Here is a 14,385-nt window from a genome sequence, read left to right as displayed (position 1 = left end):
ACAATTATGCCCTAGACGATCGTGTCTAATGACATAGATCGTGTAATTATATTTATTTTATAATCATGTATCACAGATGTGACAGCAATTTATTTATCTTCCGGCCGTAAAGTGTTTCTCACCATGCAGCGCAGCACGTTGTCTTCCCTTAATACACGATCTTCGTTTAGCGACGTCTTGACGTGTCGTCGAACAGCAAAGTTTCCGATTGTGAAATGTCAGTAAAGTAGTTTGAAAACGGACTCATGATATTATTGCATTAGTGTTCGCGCAGAAGTCATGCTGCGTTTTAGCAGGTCAAAATGCAGTGGAAAAGAAATTTCAGCGGCCTCGCCTTTAGTTTCTTTTTCATTGTGTCGTATTTCATGAATAAGGTGAGTGTCTGTCAAATATCGCGTTTGTATATTTAAACGATGAGTTTTTAATATTAGATCTCAGTTGGTTAAATAAAAGTTGTTTTGAGCAACATTCAGTTTACCTGACTTTTTTCCTGAACGGGCAGATTAAACTGAACAGTTTGCACTTCCTCGTACAGTACCTGTACAGATGCCAGTGTGAGAATTTGGCTTTATTGTTTTATTTTTTTTTTTTTTAAAGAAAAACCCAACCACCCGCGTCTTTAACGATTTTAACACGATTTAGGATCCTTTATAATAATAGTAATAATGATGGGGGAAAAAAAAAAAAAAAAAAAAAGAATCATGCGCCAGGTAAACACAGCCTAACTTTTATTTTGGTAAATCACTGCAGGAACTACAGCCACAGGACACTTCTTTATTTACACTTGTGAAAGCTAATTATAATAAAATCATTGAACACAAGAGATGTATCAAAAAAATAGATAAGTAATACATTAAAATGATTTTTAAAAATCGACACTGTCCGTGATGTATTAGAACCCGCGTTCATTATTGTTGTTTTAGTTTGCAGAGCTCATATGCGGAGTTGTTTCTAATAATTCTTCCTTATCACTTCAGTAAATAAAGTGAACAAAATACATTGAAGGAAGAAAAGTGATAAAGTCGAGCATTTTTTTTAAAAGCAGAATGTGTTACAGCTTTTGTATAGGATCATATTGTACTGTGCAAGTGTCGTTGGTAAATGTGGCTATTTTCTCAAATCTGGTGTTATATTTAAAAACTGTTTAAGACTATATATATTTAAACATCGAGTTTTGTTTTCTTTCCATGGTAGTAAACTTAAAATATCACAAGTTCAGTAATTGTCATATTTATACTGTATTTTCACTGTTTAGGACCATTACTATCACAGCAGCACATCAGAGTCCAATCTAAGGGCCTCCTTAATTATTTCTCTTTTCATATTTGACATTTTATAAATATCTTTTAATTTACTGACATAGTGTTTTTAGTGCCTTTTTACTATGTGTTTAAATGTAATCACATGGATCTCTTTTTTCAGTTTGTCCTGTCTGTAATGAAATTCACCTATCCAACCTTATTTCAAGGGTGAGTCGTATAGTTAAGCATGGCATTTTATTGTCTTTAAACATGGATGCAATAATTGATCACAAAGTCACTGCAGATGTTTTCAAAAGGGTCTGAATGCAAAATCCAGGTTTGACAGTACAGAAAGTGCTAACTCCCTCCGTGTCTCTGTCCAAGATGGCAGACATTTATTGGGGCGCTCCTGCTCCTGCTCTCTGGCAAGCTGGGATGGGTAGAAATGAGCCGCATCTCCAGGTACACTACTGTAACAAGTCCATTTACATATATTAAACTACATACACTTTAAGAGGCCAGCATGTTTGATCCATTTCAATACTGACTTTCAGATCTGCTGCCTTCGCCTGGCTTCCAGGCTCCCTCCTGTTTGTAGGAAACATTTATGCGGGCTCCAGAGCTCTATCACGCCTCGTGAGTCACATGCTCGCTTTACACTGGGGCTTCGAATGTACTATATGTAGTGATTGATTGAATAACATCACATTTCTTTCTCCTTACAGGAGATTCCTTTCTTCTTCACTCTGCAAAACTCCTCTCATGTTGTTAGCTATGTCATCTTGAAGGCTGTTCATAGAGAAGTAAGAGTATGCCCTAGATGTTGTTTTTACACACTACTTCTAAATGCAAACAAGCCACTCCTGAAAGATACTGGAAGGAAAACTTGTTTTTTTGTTGTTTTTTTGGCTCCAGGGCTTTCGCTACAGTTGTTAAGTGTAATTTACTTTCAAACTGATCCACAGTTCAGGAATACAGTGGACTCTCAGAACTAGAGTAGTTTCGCAATATCGAAACTGTTTATTATCATTATTATCATGACAACATTATAGAATATAGAAATGGACCAAAAAAAGCAAGACAATCATTAGCCAATCTTTAGTGTACCAAATTAATCCAGAAAACAAATAAATCCAAAATCTAATGCCTCCCGGAAGAGATTTTGTTGAATAACAAGAGTCCACACAGTACATGACTTGTTTTAGTTCTTTTTTTGTTGTTGTTGTTTCTCCCAAGAGTCCTCCCCCCAGAGTTGTATAAATGTAACTCACCCATAAATGAAACTACAGTAAAGCTCAAAGTAACTACAACACTCTTAAGCACCAAGACAAAGATCCTCCTGTTATGTTGAGGTTGAAAGTGACCCGTTTAAAAATATAGAAAGAAAAAGAAATATTAAATTAAATATATTCTGCTGCCCCCCCCCCCCCTTAAAACTAATGTTTAAAACATTACATTTGCATTGTGTAATTCTAATTTAGAGCAAGTCAAATAGACTCATGAACAGAAACAAACCCAACAGGATGGTTAAAGTTACAACAAAAAATGCTGTTATTCCAGGGCTTCCCCGATTGTTGTGAAGTGTTATCCATCCATCCATCCATTTTCTGAGCCGCTTATCCTCACAAGGGTCGCGGGAGTGCTGCAGCCTATCCCAGCTATCTTCGGGCAGGAGGCGGGGTACACCCTCAACTGGTTGCCAGCCAATCGCAGGGCACATACAAACAAACAACCATACGCACTCACATTCACACCTACGGGCAATTTAGAGTCTTCGATTAACCTACCATGCATGTTTTTGGGATGTGGGAGGAAACCGGAGTGCCCGGAGAAAACCCACGCAGGCACGGGGGGAACATGCAAACTCCACACAGGCGGGGCCGGGGATTGAACACCGGTCCTCAGAACTGTGTGGCAGACACTCAAACCAGTCGTTCACCGTGCCGCCTGTGAAGTGTTATTTCCCTGTAATCTGGTTACACAATATTGTATTCAAGTAAATTTAGTTGGTTCTTAACAAATCCAAATTAAATTGGACGGAGAATGGTTTGATTAGTCCAACCAATTTGAATGTTCTTAATGCTGATAGAACTCCTGACATCAATCATGTCGTGGAATTGTCATCCTCTCCCTAATCATGCAGCAACATTATCACTAAATCAGCATTAGTACACACAACTCTAAACAATGTGTTAGTGTGAATCCTAGTGGTGGTGTGGGGTGTGTTTCTATGACAAAGACAGAAATGCTCAATTATATGAAATATATGAGATAAAATAAGTATATATCGCTGCTTTAAAGTCACCGGATAGTCTCATGATGAATGTAGGCTATCGTATGAACCTCAAAAATTTCTTTTGATGGACAATTTTGTTTCTCTTCCTTATTACAGAAAATTGAATGGCTGAAATTTATCAGGTTTGTGATTTATTTTGTGGTATTTTTTGCTACATGAAAATAAGAACCCTATTATCTCTTTCTTCCTCTGTTAGCATATGTCTCGTGCTGCTTTCAGCCATCAACCTTCCTGCCTATGATCCCCAGGTATTCATTTTCTTTTTGATATACAGACACACATGATGATTATTTGTAAAGTTAATCAATGTGATTGTACACATCGTAGTTTGATTTCACCGGTTACATGTGGGCCATTGCTCATCTAGTCTGTGTTGGTAAGTTTTGAATTATAAGTACTGCACTGACTTTTTAGCGTCACTTTTGTCAATTACTTTTACTGTTTTTTTTTGTTTTGTTTGTTTTTTTGCATTTTCAGGTGCTTACAGAGTGTTTCAAGTTCACTACAAATCTAGTAATTTGAGGTAAGGGTGAGCACATTTGATTGCAATAGAAGCAATATTCAAATTAATTACTCACTTTTCATGTAACTTTTCTGGCATAGCGACATTGAGCAGCAATGTGTTAACTACCTGTTCAGGTAAGAACAAACCATGTAGAATAATTATTATAATGTATAATGTATTTATTATAATAACAAAGTCAGAGACTAAATAGAACTTTTTTTTTTTTGTAACAGCGTTCTGCTGCTGGCAATGGCCGCCCACCCAACAGGTGAGAATTATTGTTGTGAGTTCCCTTGAATGTCTTCGTCTAAGTTGTACAGTGGCAATGCGAAGTGTTACTTTGACCTTTGTTCCCCCACAGGTGACCTCACAAGTGCCTTGGAGTTCCCCTCTCTTCAGTCCTACTCCTTCCATGGCGGCTGCTGTGCCAGGTGAACCCACCACCACCGCTAACGTCTACTTACACCTACAATGTAACAGATAAGAGAAGGTTATTGGTTGGAATATTTCAGAAAACACTCACTTTTAACATTAGGTACAGTTGCAGTCTGATGAGATTAAATAGAGGACTGTTTAAATACCAATTCTTACTCAACCAGGAAATGTATTGGTCAATTCATGGATCAAACACCTATTGTGAATTCTTCCGTTCAGCTACTTGTTAGAGTGACAGCAAGTTTTTGTGAGAGTTCAGTATTTTGACCCCTTATATAAGCCAAATAAGATATTATGGTGCAGTGCAGTTTTATATCACTACAAACTACAACCATCATAATAAATGTTGTAATTTTAATACATTAAGTTATGTATTTAAAACATTAATTACAGCCAAAATAAGAGCTTTGCTGTTTTCTTGCACTGGTAATACAGTATGGTGAATGTAAATGGATAGTAATTGGCCTGAGACTTAATCAAAAAGAAGGATAAATTGATAACTGTATTAATCGCACATTGATTGCATTGTCTTTTCACAGTGCCTTGCTGGGTTTTTTGTTGCTTTTGGCCACAGTCAAACTAAAAAGTGGCTTGTCCCTTCAGCACTTTGCAGTGTGGATTTTTATGTCCAAGGTAAAAAAACAAAGAAATAATACAAATTTTCTTCATTTGTACAAAGACACAAAATAGTTCTACTCAATGTCCAATGTACTATTTGTTCCAGGTCACTGCCATGTTCCTGTCACCTCTCATTTTCTATATGGACATGAATACTCCATCTATAATTTGGTAAGTTGCAAGTGTAGTGGTTTAGTTATATATATATATATATATATATATATATATATATATATATATATATATATATATATATAGTTATATTGCAGTGTTTCCCAACCTTTATTGAGCTAAGGCACCCATTTTCAGAGGAAATTTTCACATTACACAACCAAACAAAAATGTCAGAAAGTATGAATACTGAATGATCTCGTCCCATTTTACTCACAAATTTACTCAGTGACATCTGGATATGTTTGCTTGAACACAAAACTGATATAAACACAGGAAGCCATGACTTGGTATACGGCGACAACCAGTGGACACAGGTTCATATACTGTACATCATTGGCATAGATATATATTTTGTAATTAATAGAAAAAAATTGACAAATTCAGTGAAATTTGGGGAATCACTGCTGTATTTGGTAATTACTGTTTTCAAATATTGCAGCAAAGAGTATTTTTTGTCTTTTTTCTACTAATGTCATTTATTGGTCTGGTTGCAGTATGGCAGTCAGTCACGTGAGCGAGGCTTTGCTGGTGTATTTTGAGAGAGAAACACAATAATGTCAGCACTTCAGGATGGACCACATACCTACCTGCACTTCCTAAACAAATGTTCTTCTTTGGTGTATTTTAATATTTTTCACTTAATGTTGCTCTGATAAACTACAGACCAAATAACATTTGTTTACATATTGTCTATTTTGTACTCTTATTTTAGGGGAGACTAAGGGATAAAAAGCCACTACTGTTACGATCCTTAATGTACACCCAAACCTTTTTTTTTTTTTTTAAATTAAATAAAAGAAAAAAAATCTGCATTGACATTTCATTTCACTTGGCATTTTTTATTTATTCAGCCTGTCCCAACTTTATAGGTACATCAAGTGACACAGGGGGGTAGGTAAAGAGTATCATTATTAATGATACGGTCAATGTACTGTACATACAAAACGAGAACTACATTGAGTTCCTTGGTGCAGTTTTGACACACCAACTAGTTTTGTGCTTAGCTCTCCTGCTGGCTACTCTTTGGAGAGAAGAGAGCAGTGAAAGGCTGTTTTCTCCTTAAACGAGACTGTGGGATCTTCTCCTCCTTTATATAACCTATGCAAACGGAGAGCAAAGTCACCTTTTCATGTTTTTAAACTTTCATGAACATGAACAGGAAAGCAGTTTGAGACCTCTTTCGATGCATGTCTGAGTTGATGGGAATCCGACTTCCCAGAAGTTCTCCGGAGTGCTGGGAGGAATGAAGCGATGGCGGTGCCGAGAGCATTCGGACAACTTCCTCTGTTTCTCCTCCTCTGGGAGATGGGTGTAATACTGGCAGAGGGAGAGTCAAACACAAAGAAAGTTGATATTTGAAAGAACACATTCAATTCTGTGTATACATCGCACAGCAAAAGACATACAACTTCACATTCTTTGCAAGTGGTGCCTTTCAGTTTTCTTCTCTCGTCTTTCTTGCGGACCACTGCCACATGTGCAAACGTTGGGTGTCTAATCAAGAGAGAAACTTAATCTATGATCCTTTAAACTACCAGTGTGAAACAAAAGATGACGGTTGATAACTATAACTACAGTCAAACTGATCGAAGCAAAAATTTTAGAAAATCTCATTGTCTTGGAAACTTAGCATGAAACAGCCGCAGAATAAATTCCTCACTGCATTTTGCGCACTGGTGGAGAGTTTTCTGGAGACTCTTGTTCTAATTGGAGAGAAGCATAAAGACAATTTTTTTATTGTTGTCATACAAACTGTTCACATGATACATTCCCCAGACCAAACACAACATTCGGCAGATATCCAATACAAGAGCTGCATGAATTTTTTTTTTTTTTTACAAGTGATGAATTTTGATTGACCCACTTATCTCTTAAATCATTGAACAATATGTTCATTATTGTTGGAGAGACACCACAGCATATGACAACCAAAATGATGCGCACACTCATTAAAAAAAAATAAAATCAACATTGTTGAAATGTTGATACTTGTTTGGTTGCACTTAATGTTGTGGCTGGTGGTGATTGTACTGTATATTGTCAAACTATGTACCATCTTCCTCCTCATCATCATCCTCAGAGGGATGATTGGCAACTTTTGAACTGTTGTAAGATATGTACTCCTCATGGGCAGTAGTGTCAAACAATCGATCCAGACTGTCGTTCGCCTTGTCACCAATTCCTTGGTCAGAAAATACTGGAGTCATTTTAACACGTCTGGCTTTGACAATAAATGTTGGACAGGTCGGGAACGGGATTAGAGTGCTTCACCTGACACACTGTGTTCGTGCTGATCTTCTTCAACATGACCTTGGGGCAAGCTGTGACTGATCAAAGTGTAGTCGGTATCAAGTAATTCTTCAAAGTTCTGTTCGTGTTTGTAAACACAGAAACAACTTATGTAAGAGATATGTATTAAATCATTTAGCATATTTTTACATATAATCCCAGAAAACACTGAATGATATTGCAAGAAAAATTAACGTACAGAGGATAGGGATTGAACCCTACTGTAAACGACAAAAATCCACAAGTAATTGATGCCCCTCCTAAAAAAAGGTTTGTAGATGACTATAGATGCCACAAAATGGTAAAAAAGCATCACCTCTGTCTAAATGAAGCTCCTCAACTCACTTCAACAAAGTTCCTTGGCACCAAGATGCCAATAGCTGGCAGCAAAGCGCTACTTTTGTCTAAATTAACAACACACGTCAACATAGTTCTTTGGCACCTAGATGGTGCTAAAGCAGTTTTACATTATACAGAGCTTTGACCTGACCACAAAAACAGCAAATGTGAATTTTCAGTGAATAACAGACGATAGGTTAAAAAAATATCTGCAAAAAGGTGAAATCAGAAAGTATACAGGGGAACACTGTGATTATATTTAACAAGTTACAATTTTCTCAGTGAATAACTTCTATTTTGTTAACCTTTCACAAGTTAACACGAATTGTGTGTGTAACCTACAAATTAATTTACAGTGTAAATGTACTGCTTGGTGGAAAAGCACAATTAGAGTTCAGGGGAAGTATTCATAAAGAATCCTAGTGCTAAAAGCAGCTGTGATGAAATTCTTAAAAGCCACACCCAAAATTCTATGATTTTCCGGTGGGGAGACATGATTTTTAGAAGAGCCAAGCAAAAACAACCATTCAAACTCCCATTCACACCTATGGGCAATTTAGCGTGTTGCATTAACCAAACATGCATGTTTTTGGAATGTGGGAGGATAATTTTAAGGGCTGAAGAGATGTGATTACATATCCGACCTAGCATATTAATTTAAATGCAAGTAATCAATGTTGCAGGATATTTGTAGGAGATTGCAACTGATATATTGATTTATTAGGGTCAGTCAACAGCTTCTACATTAAATTATAAAACAAATAATTTGAGGTAAGAGATTACTTTAGATTAATATAAATTAATATTTGGTCTGTTTTTTTTGTTTTTTTAACCATGTTGGGAGGCAGCTGAGTGTGCTGAATGCAAGTTATACCGAGCAATGGGGTCAAGTGTTTGAGTTTTTCTCAGAATTGGTTACTGAGTGGAATCACTCTTGAGCTAAAACTGAGCAAAAGGGGATTATTAGACACAGGCCCAGATGTCCCAGAGGCTTCCTCAGTGTCCTGTAGTGCATATTGTAAGTCATGTGACTGTATTGTACCTCATCTGCACCTTGCTCACTTTCATACATCGAAAGAGCAAACGCAGGGTCAATGCTCCACATGTTCTCCACTCTTTGCTTCCTTACTGCTGAAAGAACAAAATTAGCACAATCAATTGGAATGTACCGATCTTAGGGACACTAATGATGTGCAAAGGTGACCATAGTCAACAACGGCAAAGTAAGCTTACCATCATCTGGATGAGCTCGTTTGTGTGAAGCATTGTGGAACTGAAGGTGCTTTTGTTTGTGGTGAGCTTTTGGTCCCATGTCAGGCTTCTTGAAAGCGGGACTTCCACAGTCAACACCTGGTGTTTGGTTGAGAACCTGTGAAGAGATTTTAAAACCAGACTGAAGTATAGGTAGACACATGCTTTTTTCAGGCCCGATACTGATTATTAGCAGGCAAGGAGGCCGATAACCGATATTTGGAGCAGATATTAATTTGCTGTAAAAGGGAAAATATTGCCGTAAAAATCTTGAATAATAATCCAACACTCAACATAACAGCCTTTATGCATGCAGATTTGCAAAGTGTTTTTTTAAATCTTAGACATATTTGTTTTAAAACTCTAACAAATAGTGCAGGAAGCTCCCAGGATTAGTAGCACATCTTATGAAGTTTAATGCAGAGCTCCGTAAAGTTATCACAGTAAATAAAAATGTCATCCATCCATCCATTTTCTGTACCGCTTATCCTCACCAGGGTCACGGGCGTACTGGAGCCTATCCCAGCTATCTTATCAGGGTGTACCCCGGGCAAGAGGCAGGGTACACCCTGAACTGGTCGTCCAAAATTTAAGTATTACTAAAATATTAATCTTTCACTGATCTTCGTTTTAAGTTAAAACAACAAGGGTAGGCAGGTCTCAGGGTCAGCAGCATCTCTTATAAAGTTAACTGAAAATTTAAATAAACAAATAGTTCCCTGTAGTTTACCCAGTTTTAAATTGATCTCTTATCGGCCGTCAAATAAGAAAGAAAAAAAAAAAGTGTGGGTCAAAATGCTGAATATCGGCGTCGATAATCAGTCGCTCGCTAGACTTGAGGCCTAGTTATGAAGTTGATCAGTTTTTGGGGTGGTTGTAGAATTATATATTAAAAAAAATAAAAAATAAAATTGGCTAGCAACCAGTTTAGGGTGTACCCCGCCTCCTGCTCGCAGTTAGCTGGGATAGGATCCAGCATACCCGCGACCCAAGTGAAGATAAGCATTGTAGAAAATGGATGGGGAAAAAAAAATCTCACTCACCACTTTGGTGTCCAATTTCTTCCCATTTCCATAGTCGCACGTTTTGCCCTCCTCCAGCCCGTTTGGATCATCATCATCTCCCTTCTTCGATTGTACTTTCACAAGAGAGTCAATATCATTCAACTTTTCACCGTGAGGACGAAGACATGTTGACTTTGCTGTGGTCGAGTCTGGACTGTAGATGGGTGTGGACGGTGAAGAGATACGACGAGGCCTTCACACCGGGACACAAATACAGTTTGAATTATAGAGGTTGTTAAAACAATAATGCTTGATATATTCTCTTCTTGTTTACTGTATAGTAGACATTTACTTACTTTAGACATTTACTTACTTTAGACAAACATTAGACAAGGGCAATTTTGAGCTGTAACGCTGACCTGCAGCTGCTTTTTTCTGAGAAAATAATCAGAAATATTAGAGAAAAGGACTTGAACACATACTGTATATATAATTATGAAGGCTAGAGCATGAACACAACCCACCATGTGAGATGTGTTGACAAGTTCAAGGCCACATGTTTCTGCTATCACTTCTCCTCCAATCTCCTCCTCTCCTGACATTAGACAGACATCAATTTCAGCATCAACCCACAGTTAGACATTTCCTTGATTTTCTATGCAATTAACATTCAATGCATTGGATTAGCGATTGTGTGGGATTGTTTTTTTTTTTTTAGATTTCAATAGGATGGGAGACTGAATGTTTTAAAATCATATTTTAATGCCAGTGTGTTGTGGGGATAAGCGGTACGGAAAATGAATGAATGAATCAACAGCGCCCCTGCTGGTTACCACCAAGTAGGGCATTCAATTTTGTCTCAAATGTTTCAAGACCCGATCAATCGACAACCAATTCCAAAGAATTGATTAATCAATTCAGCACTTATACCCATCCCTAATGGAAATGTAAAATAAATGTTTCGCTTTAAATAACACTCTAGAGCATCATTGTCCAAGGGGGATACCAGAACATTTCCTAAAAGAAAAAAACTTTATATTAACAGATTTAAAAAGGAATGCTGATAGATTGTTCAGATGATTGGGTGCAAAATTCTATTAAAGAAGCTACAAGTACAAACAGTAAATAAGAAAAACAAAAACATAAAAGGTATGGTCGTCACACAAATAATTACATTACTGTAACTTCCAAGAATGCCACTTCAAATCTTACCAAAAATCTGGGATGTTTCCATTTCACATGTGTTATGAACAAGCACTTGTGTTCTTTTAGTGTTTTTTGTAGTGTCACTTGATTCTTTATCTGAAAAGAACACAAATTACAAGACGTAACCCTCATTTTACAGCTACCACATGAGATAGCTTGTTCAGAGTGCAAATATTGACGTTTGAAAGTGACCTTTGAAAAGTGATCTGTTGAACTTGATTGACGGCTCCTCTGCATAGTGAACATGTTTGCTGTTGTCCATGTATTTACGTTTCTTCAGTTTGTTTGCTACGGGAAGCGAGCTGGCCAGGACTGGCGAGTCTGGGATGACGCCATCTTCATGTTTTGGGGAGAGGGCCACCTGCGGTTCGGAGCTAATAATAACAATATCACACACCTACAGGGCTCAGTTAGGGAGCTGAAACTTGGAGCTTACAACTAAAAACCCTTCACTAAACAGCCAAAAGCAGAACATAAACAAGCATGTCTGCAATGATTTCTTTAAGTGTGAATAATCATACGAAATTAGTCTTCACCTACAAACAATGATTAAAAAACATAGAAAGCTGGCTGAGACGCACTCACCACATCTGTAATATTTGCAGCTCAGTGTGAAGTTTGCGGTTTTCGTCCTCCAGGCGCTTTCTTTCATACTCTATTGAGAAAACACACACACACAGTCAACAATGAGCAATGAGATAAGACAGTATTGTATAGAAAAATATAACATTTGGTGCAAAATGTAATACATTTTTGCATTGGTGTGATTTATTTTACAAGTGAAAAGCAAGAACTCGAGTTAGAAACTGCAAATATACACACAAACGCTCACTCAGTTTGGTGAGGATCCGCTCGCTGTGGTCTTGGCATTTTTTCAAGTTTTCCTCCAAGATTGCACATCGATCGCATTCTTTTGTTTGCATCCTTAAAGCGTAATAAAATGTAGTTAGTCTTCAAATTACACTGACAATACAATGACACTACTGAGATTTCTGTATTCTTTTGAAATTGACTTCTTAAAATTAATTCTGACAAAATCCACACCTCTCTCTCTTGCACATACACTTCATATATAATCGCATACAGTCTTAACATGGGATGTGTAAGCTTCCTTAAAACAGGAAGCATAAATGTTAGCAGTCTTTGGAGTTACCTGTCCTCCAAGAGACTACTGGCATCCTGTAGAGTTTTGATTTGTTCTTTCAGCTCCTGGTTATGTGTATAAAACAGTTGAAGACTCTCTGCATCTCTGTGATGAACAAATATAATAACAGTCAGTTTGGTGTTGTTCAATCTGAATTAAGACAAAATAATCTCATCTTAATGTGACAATATAAAATCTTTTAATTGTGATACAGTTATTCTTTAAAAAGGTAGCATACTCACAGACGGCGTTCGTTTTTCAACTTGCACACTTTTTCCTCAAGTTCTTAAAGGAGAGATCAAGTTTATAGCGCAACACCCAAAACATGAAAACATCTACCATGGCCATCATACATCTTAAATTCACATTACAGACCTAAAGTATGGATTAAACATGATTTATGCATTCGCATGAGGTCAAGAACGAAGATTTTTGACATTGCAAAGATGTATTACCTTGAAGTCCTTTTTGTTGGCATTCCCGTAGTTGCATCCATAAAGTGTGAAAGGGGTCAGCTGGTTTGGGTGTGTTTGCAGGGCTGCTCATCCTCAGTTCCCTACAAGCCAGAGGAGACAAGACAGTGGGAAAAAAATAATTAATACTTTTTTTAATTCAATAATGAGTTTAATCGGTACTATTATATCGGTAATATTTTTAAACAAGTAGTTCTACTTCAGTAAAGAGTGTGAGTAATGTTTCCATCTCTGGTAGAGTTAAAAAAAAAAAAACTGATAATAGTAGTAGTACTGGCAGTACTTTTACATGGCATTGTTTGCGCCGTGGCATTTGTTTCTGCGTTTCATTGGTTATCTTGACATGTACTGTACAATACTCCTTAAGTGTGTGTTTGAAGACGACACACAAGTTCATCAAATATGCCAAGTTATGACGAAGAACAAAACGAATTAGCTCAACCGCTAACTCCACTGTCAATTTCCCCCCCCCAAGAAAAACAGCGACACATACCCAACAAGCCAGACACACACCATTAACCAATGAATTAGTCATAAGTACAGTACCACCCGCTTTTGTTGTCCTGTTGACAAAAATGACAATTACAATGATTAAATGACAACTAGTAGAACGCCAAACTTGTTATACAACTGCTACTTACGCTGACGAATACGAGACGGTGATGAATGCAGGGAAATTAGCATTTCAAATGTATGAAAATGTTCAAGAACGTAATGGAGGAGGTCAAAAAAAACTAATAAATTCCAAATCCGCGCGCTGAATTACGTATTCCGCATAGATATGAATAATTCGTAGAGTAACTCTCCTTTCAGCCGCGTGCATACGGCTACGCTAAGCTAGTGGGGGCAATAAGGATGCGTGCCCACTGTGCTGCATACAGTTTGCACACAACGCCTTCCAACCACAACAAGGGAACAGAGAATAACCTTTAATAGGTGAAAATTGATTTTCCTTGTTTTTTATTTCTGCTCTTTTTACAAATATTCGGTAAAACGCTTTAGCCAGCTGCTACAGCACGCTAGCGTATCTAGTGTCTATTCTTATCTGTTCATGCTGATGAAGTCTCGTGCTTTTTTTTTTTTTTTTTTTAGAAACACAGAACATACAAATTCAATCGCCAGGGGGTGAAATACAAACACAACCAAAAAGTCAGTGTCTCATTGCAGAAATCCATTATATAATCTAAAGTGTTTGATTAAGTGTCCTTTTTTTCCTTCTTCTTGTATTTAATGGCAAACAGTAACCGTGCATTACTGCCACCTATCGATTACTAATGATTACCGCTTTAGTTTACAAACGTTTCATTTTCATATAAAATAAAATTACTTCAAAGATGAAATATAGAAAGTTTTCCTTACAATCTTCTTTTACTTTGCAATAGTTCTTTACCCATTCCTACTCGTATTTAT

At 37.1% G+C, this 14,385-nt stretch overlaps 2 protein-coding genes across 8 annotated transcripts; one reads left to right on the top strand and one right to left on the bottom strand.

Annotated features, from left to right (window-relative positions):
- Nucleotides 1–138: 138 nt before the first annotated feature.
- LOC133469986 (transmembrane protein 241) lies at nucleotides 139–6,085 on the top strand. Its single transcript, XM_061757740.1, has 15 exons — nucleotides 139–374; nucleotides 1,423–1,469; nucleotides 1,626–1,703; nucleotides 1,796–1,877; nucleotides 1,967–2,044; nucleotides 3,634–3,659; nucleotides 3,734–3,785; nucleotides 3,865–3,913; nucleotides 4,015–4,060; nucleotides 4,141–4,176; nucleotides 4,276–4,310; nucleotides 4,404–4,473; nucleotides 5,017–5,110; nucleotides 5,202–5,266; nucleotides 5,764–6,085. The coding sequence occupies exons 1-15, from the start codon at nucleotides 303–305 to the stop codon at nucleotides 5,822–5,824; spliced, it is 891 nt and encodes a 296-aa protein (XP_061613724.1). The 5' UTR covers nucleotides 139–302; the 3' UTR covers nucleotides 5,825–6,085.
- A 40-nt stretch (nucleotides 6,086–6,125) lies between these two features.
- On the bottom strand, nucleotides 6,126–14,182 carry rbbp8 (retinoblastoma binding protein 8). Of its 7 annotated transcripts, none has more exons than XM_061757735.1 (20): nucleotides 13,617–13,775; nucleotides 13,469–13,538; nucleotides 12,958–13,058; nucleotides 12,745–12,787; nucleotides 12,512–12,607; nucleotides 12,191–12,282; nucleotides 11,944–12,013; nucleotides 11,551–11,732; nucleotides 11,365–11,454; nucleotides 10,677–10,747; nucleotides 10,526–10,587; nucleotides 10,192–10,405; nucleotides 9,131–9,266; nucleotides 8,940–9,028; nucleotides 7,541–7,637; nucleotides 7,323–7,451; nucleotides 6,930–6,972; nucleotides 6,676–6,763; nucleotides 6,445–6,586; nucleotides 6,126–6,367 (listed from the first exon to the last, which is right to left on the bottom strand). In XM_061757735.1, exons 2-20 carry the CDS (start codon nucleotides 13,489–13,491, stop codon nucleotides 6,270–6,272), a joined length of 1,866 nt encoding a protein of 621 aa, XP_061613719.1. In that variant the 5' UTR covers nucleotides 13,492–13,538; nucleotides 13,617–13,775; the 3' UTR covers nucleotides 6,126–6,269. The 7 variants fall into 7 exon arrangements, with proteins under 7 accessions (XP_061613719.1, XP_061613721.1, XP_061613722.1 ...); XM_061757737.1 differs by having other exon boundaries at nucleotides 13,489–13,538; nucleotides 13,617–13,773; XM_061757738.1 differs by having other exon boundaries at nucleotides 13,522–13,538; nucleotides 13,617–13,773.
- Between the last annotated feature and the right edge of the window lie 203 nt (nucleotides 14,183–14,385).

Source organism: Phyllopteryx taeniolatus, chromosome 20 (genome assembly GCF_024500385.1).
Source record: "Phyllopteryx taeniolatus isolate TA_2022b chromosome 20, UOR_Ptae_1.2, whole genome shotgun sequence".
Classification (NCBI taxonomy): Eukaryota; Metazoa; Chordata; class Actinopteri; order Syngnathiformes; family Syngnathidae; genus Phyllopteryx; species Phyllopteryx taeniolatus.
The sequence above is the reverse complement of the archived record's forward strand: the minus strand, read 5'-3'. Positions and strand labels throughout refer to the sequence as shown.

Bases quoted from the DNA above. Each gene is read 5' to 3' on its own strand.
- LOC133469986 (XM_061757740.1), top strand. From the start codon at position 303: ATGCAGTGGAAAAGAAATTTCAGCGGCCTCGCCTTTAGTTTCTTTTTC. The intron at 1,470-1,625 runs GTGAGTCGTATA...TCTCTGTCCAAG, and splicing joins TATCCAACCTTATTTCAAGG to ATGGCAGACATTTATTGGGG. The intron at 3,660-3,733 runs GTTTGTGATTTA...TTCCTCTGTTAG, and splicing joins GAATGGCTGAAATTTATCAG to CATATGTCTCGTGCTGCTTT.
- rbbp8 (XM_061757732.1), bottom strand. From the start codon at position 14,150: ATGGATTTCTGCAATGAGACACTGACTTTTTGGTTGTGTTTGTATTTC. The intron at 12,283-12,511 runs GTAACTCCAAAG...TTACGCTTTAAG, and splicing joins AGTAGTCTCTTGGAGGACAG to GATGCAAACAAAAGAATGCG. The intron at 7,452-7,540 runs GTGAAGCACTCT...TTTCTGACCAAG, and splicing joins GCACGAACACAGTGTGTCAG to GAATTGGTGACAAGGCGAAC.